The sequence below is a fragment of the Rhinoraja longicauda genome, chromosome 10 (assembly GCF_053455715.1).
Source record: "Rhinoraja longicauda isolate Sanriku21f chromosome 10, sRhiLon1.1, whole genome shotgun sequence".
Classification (NCBI taxonomy): Eukaryota; Metazoa; Chordata; class Chondrichthyes; order Rajiformes; family Arhynchobatidae; genus Rhinoraja; species Rhinoraja longicauda.
The window spans coordinates 43,882,168-43,895,995 of NC_135962.1; the positions used below are offsets into that span (position 1 = coordinate 43,882,168).

The 13,828-nt window shown below is 39.5% G+C and overlaps 1 protein-coding gene across 2 annotated transcripts in view; it reads right to left on the reverse strand.

The window, feature by feature from the left end:
* The window catches only part of ppp2r5eb (protein phosphatase 2, regulatory subunit B', epsilon isoform b), a 97,676-nt gene that overhangs the window by 36,157 nt on the left and 47,691 nt on the right, over positions 1-13,828 (reverse strand). For both annotated transcript variants that reach the window (XM_078406774.1, XM_078406773.1), the window contains exons 2-7: positions 10,870-11,066; positions 9,105-9,206; positions 7,024-7,116; positions 5,082-5,212; positions 1,936-1,995; positions 267-375 (exon numbers count right to left, since the gene is read on the reverse strand). In XM_078406774.1, coding sequence (XP_078262900.1) covers positions 267-375; positions 1,936-1,995; positions 5,082-5,212; positions 7,024-7,116; positions 9,105-9,206; positions 10,870-11,066 — 692 coding nt within the window. The remainder of the gene's footprint in view (positions 1-266; positions 376-1,935; positions 1,996-5,081; positions 5,213-7,023; positions 7,117-9,104; positions 9,207-10,869; positions 11,067-13,828) is intronic.

Genomic DNA, 13,828 nt, shown 5'->3' on the forward strand with positions numbered 1-13,828 from the left:
AATAGCCATATCCCTATTTGGAATAGCCACACAAATAGAAAACAATTCATTCTTGTATTCCTATATAGACAATCTAGGATTACAGAGTATAATACACAGTAAAATGAGAACTCCTCATACATATTAGTTATAACTACATTGACACAGATGATATCCATGGTCATTTCTCTCATCCATCCCTTCTCCCCCCAACAATTTTCCTTATCCACGCATATGCGTGAGGAATAAGAAAACTATAATATAAAAAGATCAAGTGCCATCCCTACCTGCGCATGGAAAAGTGATAAATTCTTCACAGTATGTAAAGGGAGCAACACCTTAATTAAAAATTGTTTGTGTTCAGCCTTGAGTGGCAATGCAAACCCATTTATAATACTGTTGATAGAAAGAGAAAGATATTATCTACCTCATAATGCAGATTCACATACTTAAATTAATAATGTGAGAAATGGATAAAGGTCCAAAGAAGAAACACGTCCCAACAGAGAAGTGATCATTTTGAACAAATATTCTTCAGCATATCAGTGCAACAAACTTCTCAGATTTAAAGCTAAATATGTCCAAATTAAATAAAGCATGGTTAGGATTCCCATTTCAACCCAAATTACAATTAAACATTACAATATGTGTATCTCTACGACAGGAAAGATTGGCAGAACTTGGAATTTAGGGGGAAAAAGTAATATTAAAGAAAATTTGATAAGAAAAACATCATACCATTTTGCAGAAAGTGCAACTAAACTAGCTAAATGGTGTCAAGTTAGGAACAGGGGACGTACAACGAGATCTGGGTGTCCTAGTGCATCAGTCACTGAAAGGAAGCATGCAGGTACAGCAGGCAGTGAAGAAAGCCAATGGAATGTTGGCCATAACAAGAGGAGTTGAGTATAGGAGCAAAGAGGTCCTTCTGCAGTTGTACAGGGCCCTAGTGAGACCGCACCTGGAGTACTGTGTGCAGTTTTGGTCTCCAAATTTGAGGAAGGATATTCTTGCTATTGAGGGCATGCAGCGTAGGTTTACTAGGTTAATTCCCGGAATGGCGGGACTATCATATGTTGAAAGACTGGAGCGACTAGGCTTGTATACACTGGAATTTAGAAGGATGAGAGGAGATCTTATCGAAACGTATAAGATTATTAAGGGGTTGGACACGTTAGAGGCAGGAAACATGTTCCCAATGTTGGGGGAGTCCAGAACAAGGGGCCACAGTTTAAGAATAAGGGGTAAGCCATTTAGGACTGAGATGAGGAAAAACTTTTTCAGTCAGAGTTGTGAATCTGTGGAATTCTCTGCCTCAGAAGGCAGTGGAGGCCAATTCTCTGAATGCATTCAAGAGAGAGCTGGATAGAGCTCTTAAGGATAGCGGAGTCAGGGGTATGGGGAGAAGGCAGGAACGGGGTACTGATTGAGAATGATCAGCCATGATCACATTGAATGGCGGTGCTGGCTCGAAGGGCCGAATGGCCTCCTCCTGCACCTATTGTCTATTGTCTATTAAGGGTATTTTATGAAGACAAACACAAGGAGGCACTGGTGTTCAATGTGAAATATCTTCTATCTGTACATTTCACTCTTGCCTTATTTATTTCATTTCATTGCAATAGAAGCATTTTGAGGCAGAGAAAAGTAGGTAATCGTGAAATGTTTGAAATCATTTTTAATCGAAAGCAATGCATAATATTCATACTATCTGAAGTAAAGTTTATGGCATTTAACTACAAGATGGAGCTGCACTCAATATTGTTATTTTTTTAATCCAATAAATTGTCAGTGCACATTGAAAAAAGATGAACTTTAAACATAACTTGCTGAGGTTTGGCTAGGACATCTCCCTTATGAAATTGAAAAAGGTACGCAATTGTAACCCATTTGAATCCAACAACTACAGGAAGATAGGAAACAATTAGAAATAAATCTAAATGCACGATTGCTTACCTTCCTAATATTTCCAGAAGCTCTGCTACACCATTAAACTGTTCTGTTTCATAAACAAATCTGCAAAGAGAACACAAGTTAATTATGTGCAACAAACAAATTTTCATAATAAAGCTGAGATTTTTCACTCTGCAGTTAACTTCAGTTTTAATGTTTTGTTTGGCTGCCCAACATGAATGCCACAGGTGACTTTTTTTTAAAAATGAGGTGTGACCAGGTCAGGACTTTAATTTAAACGCTCTTCATTCTCTCAAAATAAACCTTTTTTATTTTCTTGAAGCACTAATAAACCTTTAAACTCTTCGGCCCTTTAACAACCCCTACCCCACCCAATCAATTCACGTAAATCTAAGCATTTATTCATTACAGACTCCATTTGCCCATTGACCTACATTCAGCCACATTGATCTGAAGTGTTGGATTTGCATTCCTGAATCATCAACTTTCCAGCTTTCCTTCTTCAAAACCTAACTTTTTGACAAAGTTACAAGACTTTCCTTTGTTTATACAGTTCCAATTTTAGTTTGATTACTCTCATGTATCTTAAGGCCTTAAGATACTTTGCTATTTTCAAGATACCTACTATGTTTTTTTTATTTTGAAAGCAGAGGAGGAGGTTGGGAAAACAGCAAAGTAAATGCAATGATGGATTTGGGAATAAATACAGTAGCAGCTGTACATGATAGTCAGTCGGAAAAATAAGAACGTAATTTAAGAGTTGGCAATGTGGAAACAGGCAGGGTTGTCTTAAGTATCCAGGACAACGCTATGATATTGGGCAACTTCAGCAGAGAGCAGCAATGATCATCGCGCTTTTTGTGATATAGTCAGATTGGATACTAATCTTTAAAACAGCTATGTTATCTTGAATTATACTAGACTAGATAGTTAAAATGAATGAAATAGATAACAGGAAATATTTTACAGGCCATCACAAGAGGAAATGGAACAGCATATGGACAATTAATGGAAGTCAAAGTTTATGCAACTTGGATTAAGAGGGTATGAACAATTTGGCAGATGGGGATATTCAGGTATGCCAGTCTCTCCACATCCTGCAGAAAGAAGTGATGTTGACAAACCGGAGAGGGATGCAGGAATAAAGCAGGTGTAAAGCTTCAGAAAGTGTTGAGTTTGGCACTATACTTGATAAAACTCTTTTGAACATCAGTTAGGTGGTTTCACCGTTCACAAAAGTACAAGAATAATAGAAAGTGGCGGAAGTGGCGGCGCCTAACGGCTGCGGCTCGCTAGCAGTCTGTTCGTCTTTTTTCCTTTTTTTTTTTGTTGTATGTCGGTGTTGGGATGGTTTTTTTTGGGTTTTTTGGTTGTGTATGTGTGGGGGGTGGTGGTGTGGGTGGGGGGGGGTGTGGGGTGGGGTGGGGGAAACCTCTTTTAGGTCTCTTCCTCACGGCGCGGGGTGCGGCTCGGCTGCGGGGCCTTCCATCGCCCGGTGCGGCTCGGCCGCTGGACTTAACATTGCCCGGTGCGGCTCGGCCGCTGGACTTAACAGTGCCCGGTGCGGCTTGGCCGCGGGGCCTTCCATCGCCCGGTGCGGCTCGGCCGCGGGGCCTTCCATCGCTGGTGCGGCTCGGCCGCTGGACTTAACAGTGCCCGGTGCGGCTCGGCCGCGGGGCTCAACATCGCCCGGTGCGGCTCGGCCGCGGGGCCTAACATCGCCCGGTGCGGCTCGGCCGCTGGACTTTACATCGCCCGGCGCGGCTCGGCTGCGGGACTTTACATCGCCCAGCGCGGCTCGGCTGCGGGACTTTACATCGCCCGGCACGGCTCGGCCGCGGGACTTTTCATCGCTGGTGCGGCTCAGCCGCTGGACTTAACATCGCCCGGTGCGGCTTGGCCGCGAGGCCTTCCATCGCCCGGTGCGGCTCGGCCGCGGGACTTAGCTGCGCAAGGCTCGGTCGCGGGGCCTTCCATCGCCCGGCTCGGCCGCGAGACGTTTCAGCGCCCGGTGCGACTCGGCCGCGGGGACTTCCATCCCCTTGCGGGGACTGTGCGGGTCGGTCGGGGACGAGCTGTCTGTCCGTGGGCGTGGGGAAGAGAGTGGAAGTTTTGTTGCCTCCATCACAGTGAGGGGGTGTTTGGAGTCACTGTGATGGGACGTTTGTGTTGGGGTTATGTGTCTTGTGTTCTTTTTTGTGTATGACTGCTATGTAGTTTCGTTCGGTACCTTGGTACCGAATGACAAATAAAGCTCTGTTGAACTGTTGAACTGTTGAAGTGCCAAGAGTTCTTTCAAAAGAGGGTCAACCACTTAAGCAAACTCAAGTCTGCAAGTATTCTTTTCAAAGGCCTTTTAAAACTTTCCAGTTAGTCAAATGACAAATGACTAAAATGGCTTTACTATGATTCACTGAATGATCCACACAATTCTACATGAAGTTCCAGTTTCAGTTTAGTTTATTGTCACGTGTACCGAGGTACAGTGAAAACTGTAGCAACCAAAACTATGATTATGCCTATTGAAGCTTTATTAGGTTGCAGGAAAGCCTCGGGTATATTGTGTATTTTTGAAATTAATGGTTAAAAACTTCAACTTTAATAAGAGTTTAGATCATAAGACAGGAAAAGTTCACCTTAAAATTCATTCGGACTGATTTGAAATTGACTAGATTAGAAGCAACTTTAATGGAAACCTCGGAAGATGCTAACCTCTTCCCCAATGGATCTTTTAAAGTTCAATGCAGCAACATAATTCTTTCAATTTCGGGATCGATTCAATCATTAAGAATGCCCAATTAGACCCACTGGTGATGCAAGAAATGTATATACTTATGGCAAGGATTATATTTTAGTGTTTTCAATTCCCTTACAGCTTTGCTGGTCCACGAATTTATTCAAAGCATCAGTGACCATATCCAATTACAATTTTCCTCAAGCTTTGAGATTGCATTCCCTAGTGTAGCCTCTATGACGTGTGTATAAGCCTATTAAATTTGGAAGAGGGAAAAATCATACTATGATGAGAAGCTGGTGTTGAATAGGCAATTATCATATTCCTTATTCGTTGTAATATTCCTCTAACTAAATTAACTCCACAATCACACTGTTGCCAAATAGGAAACATTTGAGGATAAAAGGTATAATTACTTCTGAAGTGACTTTTGACAAGGCAAATACACACTTACTGTAGAAAAATATTGTTAATTTGTTTTCGAATAAATGCCCTAAGTCCAAGAAACTTTCCATAAATTCTGTGCAAAACAGTCTTCAGAAAGTCTCGCTCCCGGGGATCTTCACTGTTGAATAGCTCCAAAAGCTGAAAAGTACCAAACAAATCTTTGCTATAAAGCTCACGTCTGGATCACAAACTTTATGGGGTTTTCAATTCAGCAGCTTGAAATGCAAGGTCTTTACAGAAGCAAGAAATAGTAATCCACTAGAACAGACTATGAAACAAACATTTATATCAGCATTGTTCAAAACACATTTAAGTGTTACATAACGTAAAACTATATGGTAGTTTAACTGAGGGAGCAAATATTTTACAACCGAAGGCTTAATTAACATTTTTGTAATTTTCTCAAATGGATAATTAGCTGAGATCCAATGACACAAAGAGCAAAATCAATGACAATTTAGCAATGAACTCTTGAATCCCACAAAGTAGTTACCCAACCAAAACAAGATATCGAAATCCAATTCTAAATGCGACTTTTAAGAAATGTCTCCTAAATAAGGACAGTTTAAAATAAAATCCCCCTCAGAGGGATAAGACAATGCCAAGCATAAAATTATTTTCTAAGGATTTAAAATCTGTAGTCAGATACAATTGTATCTGTAGTAAAATACAATTTTTACTACTTTTTGAAAATCTATGTCAACATGCAACTGTGAACTTCAGTCAGTCACAGGTGTATCATCGCGGGCAGCACAAAATTCATTGTTGCCTTCCCTGGTCTCATCACAAACAGATTGCCAAGTATATATTTTCAACCTGGTGAATTTATCTACAAGAGGTGCCAATTCCGTACAGAATATGAGAAAAATCCTATGTGCCAAGTTGGAAAATATTATTAATTTCTTGGAAAATAAATCAAGAGATTTAAGAGATAGACACAAAATGCTGGAATAACTCAGCGGCATCTCTGGACAGACGAACGGGTGACGTTTCGGGTAGAGGCCCTTCAAAGTAAGAGATTCATGAAGATCTATAATCAGAAACTCCTTAATCGGCTATCTTTAATTATATTCAAACCTAAAACGAAGTATATAAAGAATTCTTGAACACCTGAAAATTGTAATAAGATTTCAAAGTAAAATATTAAACTTGAAATAAGCCATCCAACTACAGGAAACAAACAAAGAAGCATGATTCTTAATGAAATTATTGTTATTTTTTTAGTTCAAATTAAATACAATATAGGCTTAATGATTGTAACTATATCATATCATATCATATCATATATATACAGCCGGAAACAGGCCTTTTCGGCCCTCCAAGTCCGTGCCGCCCAGTGATCCCCGTACATTAACACTATCCTACACCCACTAGGGACAATTTTTACATTTACCCAGCCAATTAACCTACATACCTGTACGTCTTTGGAGTGTGGGAGGAAACCGAAGATCTCGGAGAAAACCCACGCAGGTCACGGGGAGAACGTACAAACTCCTTACAGTGCAGCACCCGTAGTCAGGATCGAACCTGAGTCTCCGGCGCTGCATTCGCTGTAAAGCAGCAACTCTACCGCTGCACTACCGTGCCGCCCTTAACAACTGATTAACAAAGATTACAAAAGTAGCTTCAAAGCATGAACCGCTAAAAATTATAATTGGCTTTCAAAGCAAAATATTAATCAGGAAATCGGCTAGCCAAATTCAGGAAAAGCTTTCATAATAACAATTTCATGAAGAATCATGATTATCAAAGCCTATTCACTGATTAATATGAATTAATTGAAATATGAATTAATTGATAAGCTTTCAAGGCCTGTTAAACAAAGCACAAAGCTGAAATGATAAAAGATGACACTAATTAACTACAATGTTATTTAGGGAGATATTAGACAAAAAGGAAAGACATCGCATTTTTTGCTTAAGTAGAAAAATCAGAAAGTGTGTATATACCTGCAATATAAATTTCTGATCTACATATTTTTTGGCAATGTTGGGCTGGAATTCTTGGCTCTCTAAAAATCGAATGAAGAATTCATATACAAGCTGGAATAGACAATAAAAAGTTAAATTACTTAAGGAAAAACACTTATTCACTTCTAAGTGGATTCATTTCAGCACAAAAGTCAGGTATGGAAAAAAAAATTGCATCCTTAATCACTTACTAAGACCAAGACATATTGCAATATGTGAAATTAAAAATATGATTCCAAGTTACACGAGTAATTCTTAAATGTAAAGATTTACATAGAGAATCAATTCCGATGAAAGGAACCCTTTTGACCTGTTCCTTACTGATGACAGGAAAACCATTGCTGAGGATGAATAGGAATAGCAGAGAAAATCTGTTTTTATCTCAAAAATGCAGGAAGATATTGTTCTTACAGTATTCCTATGACCTAAACAAAGAGCTAGTGTCGTAAAAAGCTGATTACATTAATCAACTAGTATGAAATCAATAAGGAACAATTTTTATTGACTAAATAATCATAGAAAATTCAGACCATCTGATGTGAAATAGTTTGTCATCGCATCATATGCAGACTGATCATGAAAGTCATTCACATGAGGCATTCCATTAACTGCTTCATTGTGGACTTCAGTTTTACCTTTTATATGCCAAGATGATTCCTGAAAGATCTAATTTCCATATAAAATAACTAACATTTACATACTGTTTGTCACCTCCAAATATCAGAGTATTTCATCCTAATTATATTCAGACAAGCAGCTTGCTAATGTATCGTGTGCACTGAAAATTGAATTAGCATACACCTCCTGGGTACAGGACAAGATAATAGCCATTTACGTATTTAACAAATGCATAAAGCTGATAGCAAAAGACATGCTTTGATGTAAAAGGATTCCTTCAAGTTATGTCACAAAAATAGTGCAATACATCTGGCATTGATGGGTTATTGTCATTGTGATAAACAGCCTCATTTTAAAAGAAACTGCCTTAACACATGCTGGTTGTACTGGAATATTATCAACATCGGAGCAGAGTAGAGGATTCTGCAAGGAATGAAGGAGGAACATCTTTATATTATAATTTTGATGAAGTAATCCAAAGTTTCAATTATATTAATTAACTGGTTTAATGTGATTTTTTTTTTAAAGTTCTGAATTTCTATACTTTCCAGTGAAGCCAAGTACTTTGTTGTGGACCTTGCAATTTTATTTTATCTGCACTGCGTGAAAATAAACACTTGATGCAGTACACAATCTAATACGATTCAAATAACTTCTTAGTCATCAAAAGTATAATTTTAATCAATATATTTGGAATGATAGTCCTGGATTACAGGGTGAAGCAACTATTCACATTCTCAAATTTATTTTCAAAATAAACAGCAGTGCTAAGAGGAGACAATGTTGAAATTGCACCTGTAATGTGCATCGCTAATGTCACAACTGATACAAAATTTGAGTTTGAATATTGGTGATTTAATCAATAGAATTGAAATCTACAAGTGCAAGGTAATCACACGACAATGGTTAGGGATGAGCAATACAAAAGTGGCAAAGTAAAAGTTCTACTGTGAAGTTGGAATCAGCAGTTAACTTATGGGCTGGTACTAATTGAAACTATTGTGAAAACATCTAGATTGATAAAGAAACCCAAATGATTTAATTATTTGGGGGGAAATGGTCCTCAGGAAATGCCCTGTTACCCATATCCATTCTGGAAATAAATAATCCTCATTTGCATTATCCAATTGTTACTTAAAATCCCGAATACTGCTAGGAAAAAAACAATTAAAACGTTAAAATGTTAACATTATGGTCTATATCCTTGACCTTTTTGAAAAATACATAATACTGATTGGCATTTTGTGAAATTCTTTGTTTAATCTAGTGAAAATGGTTAAACTAACATTTCACAATTGGCAGATTTAAATTCAGGGTCTGAACCCTATAGTCCTATAATTTACATTGTACTGGAAACCAAAATAAAAGAGTAGCTAAACTAGATATTTTTAATATCCAGATTATAATAATCAAATATTTCACATGGAATTTGTAGAGATCACCTGCAAGTGAGGCCAGGATGCCTCCAGCGTTGGTTCATCTTCTTCTGGATCAAACTCCAAAGCATCTGAAGGTGGAAGGGTCCTAAATATATTTAAAGAAACCTGCAATAGAGCGAAAAATCATACATTGAATTTCCTTGTCAAAACTTTATAATGTTAATAACCACCAACAACTTAGAAAGACAAGGACAGTGGTCGAATGGAAACTATTCATCCAAGCCACACACTATTCTGACTTGGGAATATAGCATTATCTCAGAATTTAAAAATAAAGAATTAATTAATCAGTTATTTAATATCTACCTGCCTATCTTTCTTACTAAAACTCTTGGTTTGTTTGCGTTTGCCCTTGCCCTCAACACAGCTAAAGCGGTGCACGATAGCGCCACAATGTGTCCCACCCTACTCACAATTCCCCTATGGTGTGAATAAACCCACTTTCGTTACTTTTACAATTTACCTTATAAACGTTAATAAATCCATCCCCCCCTCCCCCCTCCCCTCAGATAAAAGGAGAAAGCTTACTTCTGGTGAAGAGCAGGCTTAGTTTGAGCAGGTTTGCTGCAATGTTGATGAATCCCAAACATCACCTATCCAGAGATGCTGCCTGACCCACTGAGATACTATAGCATTTTGTGTCTATCTTCAGTTCAAACCAGCATTTGCAGTTCCTTCCTACACACCATGCATTTCAAAGCAGGCCACTTGAGCGACATCACTGAGTGAATTCACCATTACAACGTTGGTGTTTACTCTCTGCCAGATAGACTGCAACAGTTTGCAAAGACCTCTCTGATGAATGCCTGCAATGTCTATGAAATGCATATCTTCCTAATTTCTTGGTCAAAATCATGGAGTTGCTGAGCCAAAACGTTTGTGGAAGCACCCCTACAATATGATTCAGTTGCAGTCAAATTCCAATCATCTAGTATGCTTGGCTCTTTGGTGGTGCTGAATTGGCATATTTTCTGAACTATTGGAGTGTTCTCTATTATGGCCCAACATGCTTTTAATTCACTTTTTTTTACACGGTAGAATAATAAAAATCAAGTGAAGCCAATGTTTAAAGGAACATAGATCAAGTGTGTCAGCGGGAGTAGGGGAGGTAGGGTCCCAGTGAATCGGCTGCTGAATTATTGGTGTTTCTAAATGGTTGGTTAGCAGATTATCAGTGTCTTACAGTAATACATTTTCATTTGATTAATAAACTATAAAGTTTAATTTTTTTTGTGCCAAAACACTCAAGAAAACTATGCAATTGAAGTTGTGGAACATCATTAGCATAAGAAAACATTTCTCATTGTCTTTTAATTTGGATGTGCTACAACAACAAAAAAGGCATGGCTTTACTAAATTTCAGAGTGTAACGACACGATAGAACTTTATTTATCCCAGGAGGGAAATTGGTCTGCCAAATGTTATAAAACACAAGATACATTAAATTAAAGTGTCGAGTGGAAAGGATTGGGGTTGTGTGTGTGTGTGTGTGTGTGTGTGTGTGTGTGTGTGTGTGTGTGTGTGGGGGGGGGGGGGGGGGGGGGGGGGGGGGGGTGGGGGAAAGAAGAAGCAGTCTACTCCTTGACAGAAGGGGAGGAGTTGTACAGTTTGAAAGCCACAAGGAAAAAGGATCTCCTGTAGTGTTCTGTACTGCATTTTGGTGGAATGCTTTGCCATTACTATAAAATAATGGGATTAGAAGATGCAGCAAGTCCGAGATGAAGAGGAACGGAGTTTGCAAAGATTTGTGAATTAAAAAAATACTCACCATTTTAACTACTTCAGGATAGGCCTGTTCTGTCAATATTCCTCGACCCACAGCAACAAAGTCCACCAATTCACTGAGGGTTGCGCGCTTGTACTCTTTCATTTTCAGGTCCGATAATGAATCCATGAAATCAAATACAACGCAACACTGTTGTAATTTCTTTTGAAAGAGTGCTACCTTCTCAGTTGCAGAAACGTCTGCAAGAGAGCCAAAAAAGATCAAAGTTAGAATAGATGAGAACTATAACAACTGCCCAGTTGAAAGCAAGTGCATTTCCATTTTAAAACACTATTCGAAAATGTCGAACCATTTTCAGTAATGCCAGCAGGATGTCAAAGTTAAGCTTCCAATCATTCAAACCACCAATAAAAAAGTAACCTTGTAAATTCTGTTCCTCTTCATGTGGATCTTTTTCCTAGGGGCCTAGGAACCCACTTAATACTCTTTTCATATTCAAAAGAAACATTCAAGGTAGTTATGGTAGCTCAAGATCATGTTCTACTCATATAAGCACACAATTATATATTAATACCCCCAAAGTATTTGATCATCTCAACACTTCCATTGTCCATGATTGAAAATGTTAAGCCTCAGCAAGCAAACTTGGACAGTACTCGCAGGTATCGCACCCGCCAAGCTTCGCAGAGAGTTCTTCACTCATAGGCTGGTGTGCAAGGCCCCATCGGACATCAAACATCCTTTGCACCACCTCGTCCAGGATTCATAGCAACTGGGACCTCAACACCTGTCATCTAGTCACCCTTTCTCCAGTCCGACCCTCTGTGGCTCCGGTTTCAACATACTAGGAGCATGGAGAACCAGCTGCGAACAGACATCGCGACCTCCTCAATTCACTGTCGCTCCGAACACCACAGCCCCATCCGGCTCGGACATGCCCCGCAAAGAGTGGGTCGCCCTGAACCGGCTCCACACAGGGGTCAGCCGGTTCAATGCCAACATGCATCGTTGGGGGATGCGTCCATCGGCAGCCTGCGTGTGTGGAGCAGACCAACAAACAGCCCAGCACGTCATTTTCGACTGCACTGTCCTTCGGGACCTGGTGGAGGGGTAGACCTCACGGCCCTCGACAACAGCACATTGCACTGGCTACAGCACCTGGAGGGCGTTACATAATTTCTGCTGCCTCAAACGCAAGAAGTAGATCTAAAGTTACATCAATCTAAACCTTGGCTGCAGTTCAAAATACAAATCACGGCTGTTTTTAAAAACACGACTTAAAGACATTTAATCTCCTGACTTCTCACTGTACTTCACAAACTGAGAAACTTTTATATACTTCTACTTACTTCACCACAAAGCCTCAAAATAGAAGCAACTTGTCCAACTTTTAACTACTAAGGATTTAAGTAATTTGTTTTTTTCAACAATAATTTGTTCTAAATGGAACGTCATACTCAACAAGACAGCAGTAACTCATGAAGTTTTAATAGGACCAGGGAGGAAAAGTGTACTTCTGCTCAGTTTACTTTAGAAAGAAGTACACTTGTAAAGTATATTTTTGGTAATTTACAACCTACTGCTATAGTTTTTTAAAAAATGGAAAATTATTGCCATACGATAGTTTTTATCAGACAGCTCAATATTATCAACCAGGCTATGAAAGGCATGTAAAATCCTTTGCCTATTAAAATAAAGTAATGTGCTTTTGGCACAATTCAAGACACTGACATTTCCATTATGAAGACACTTAGTTACGTTATAACACTAAGTAAATGTGGATTATATTTTACCTCAGCAATTCTAGACAAGGCCAAGAAATAGCTAGTGGACTTGTTAAAGGCAGTGAAGGCTATCAGCCGGAAGTAGTTGTGCACGTGGGCACGAAAGACGTCGGGAGGAAGAGGAAGGAGGTACTGCAACATGAGTTTAGAGAGTTAGGAAGTAGACTGAGAAGTAGGACTTCGAGGGTGGTTATCTCTGGATTGCTTCCTGTACCTCGTGCTAGTAAGGTTATGGGAGATTTCAACATGCAGGTAGACTGGGGAAATCAGGTTGGTACTGGGAGTTTGTGGAGTGCCTCCGTGATGGTTTCTTAGAACAGTTTGTATTGAAGCCTACCAGGGAGAAGGCAATTCTGGATTTAGTGTTTTGTAATGAACCTGATTTGATAAAGGAACTCGAGGTAAAAGAGCCATTAGGAGGCAGTGATCATAATATGATAAGTTTTCATCTACAAATTGAGAGGGAGAAGGGAAAGTAGAGCAAAGGGGATTATAGAGGCATGAGCTGACCAGATTTGACTGGAAGGAGACCCTAGCAGGGAAGACAGTGGAACAGCAATGGCAGGTATTCCTGGGAATAATGCAGAAGTTGCAGGATCAATTCATCCCAAAGAGGAGGAAAGATTCTAAGGGGAGTAAGAGGCACCCATGGCTGACAAGGGAAGTCAAGGACAGCATAAGAATAAAAGAGAAAAAATATAACATTGCAAAGAAGAGTGGGAAGCCAGAGGATTGGGACACTTTAAAGAGCAATAGAAGATAACTAAAAAGGTAATACGGGGAGATAAGATGAGGTACGAAGATAAGCTAGCCAATAATATAAAGGAGTATAGTAAAAGCTTCTTTAGGTATGTGAAGAGGAAAAAAATAGTTAAGGCAAATGTGGGTCCCTCGAAGACAGAAGCAGGGGAATTTATAATGGGGAACAAGGAAATGGCAGACGAGTTGAACCGGTACTTTGGATCTGTCTTCACTAAGGAAGATACAAACAAACTCCCAGATGTTCTAGTGGCCAGAGATCCTTGGGGGACGGAGGAACTGAAGGCTGATAAATCCCCAGGGACTGATGGTCTGCATTCCAGAGTACTTAAGAGGTGGCTCTAGAAATCATGGCCGCATTGGTGATCATTTCCCAATGTTCTATAGATTCAGGATCAGTTCCTGTGGATTGGAGGGTAGCTAATGGTATCCCACTTTTTAAGAAAAAGGGGAGAGAG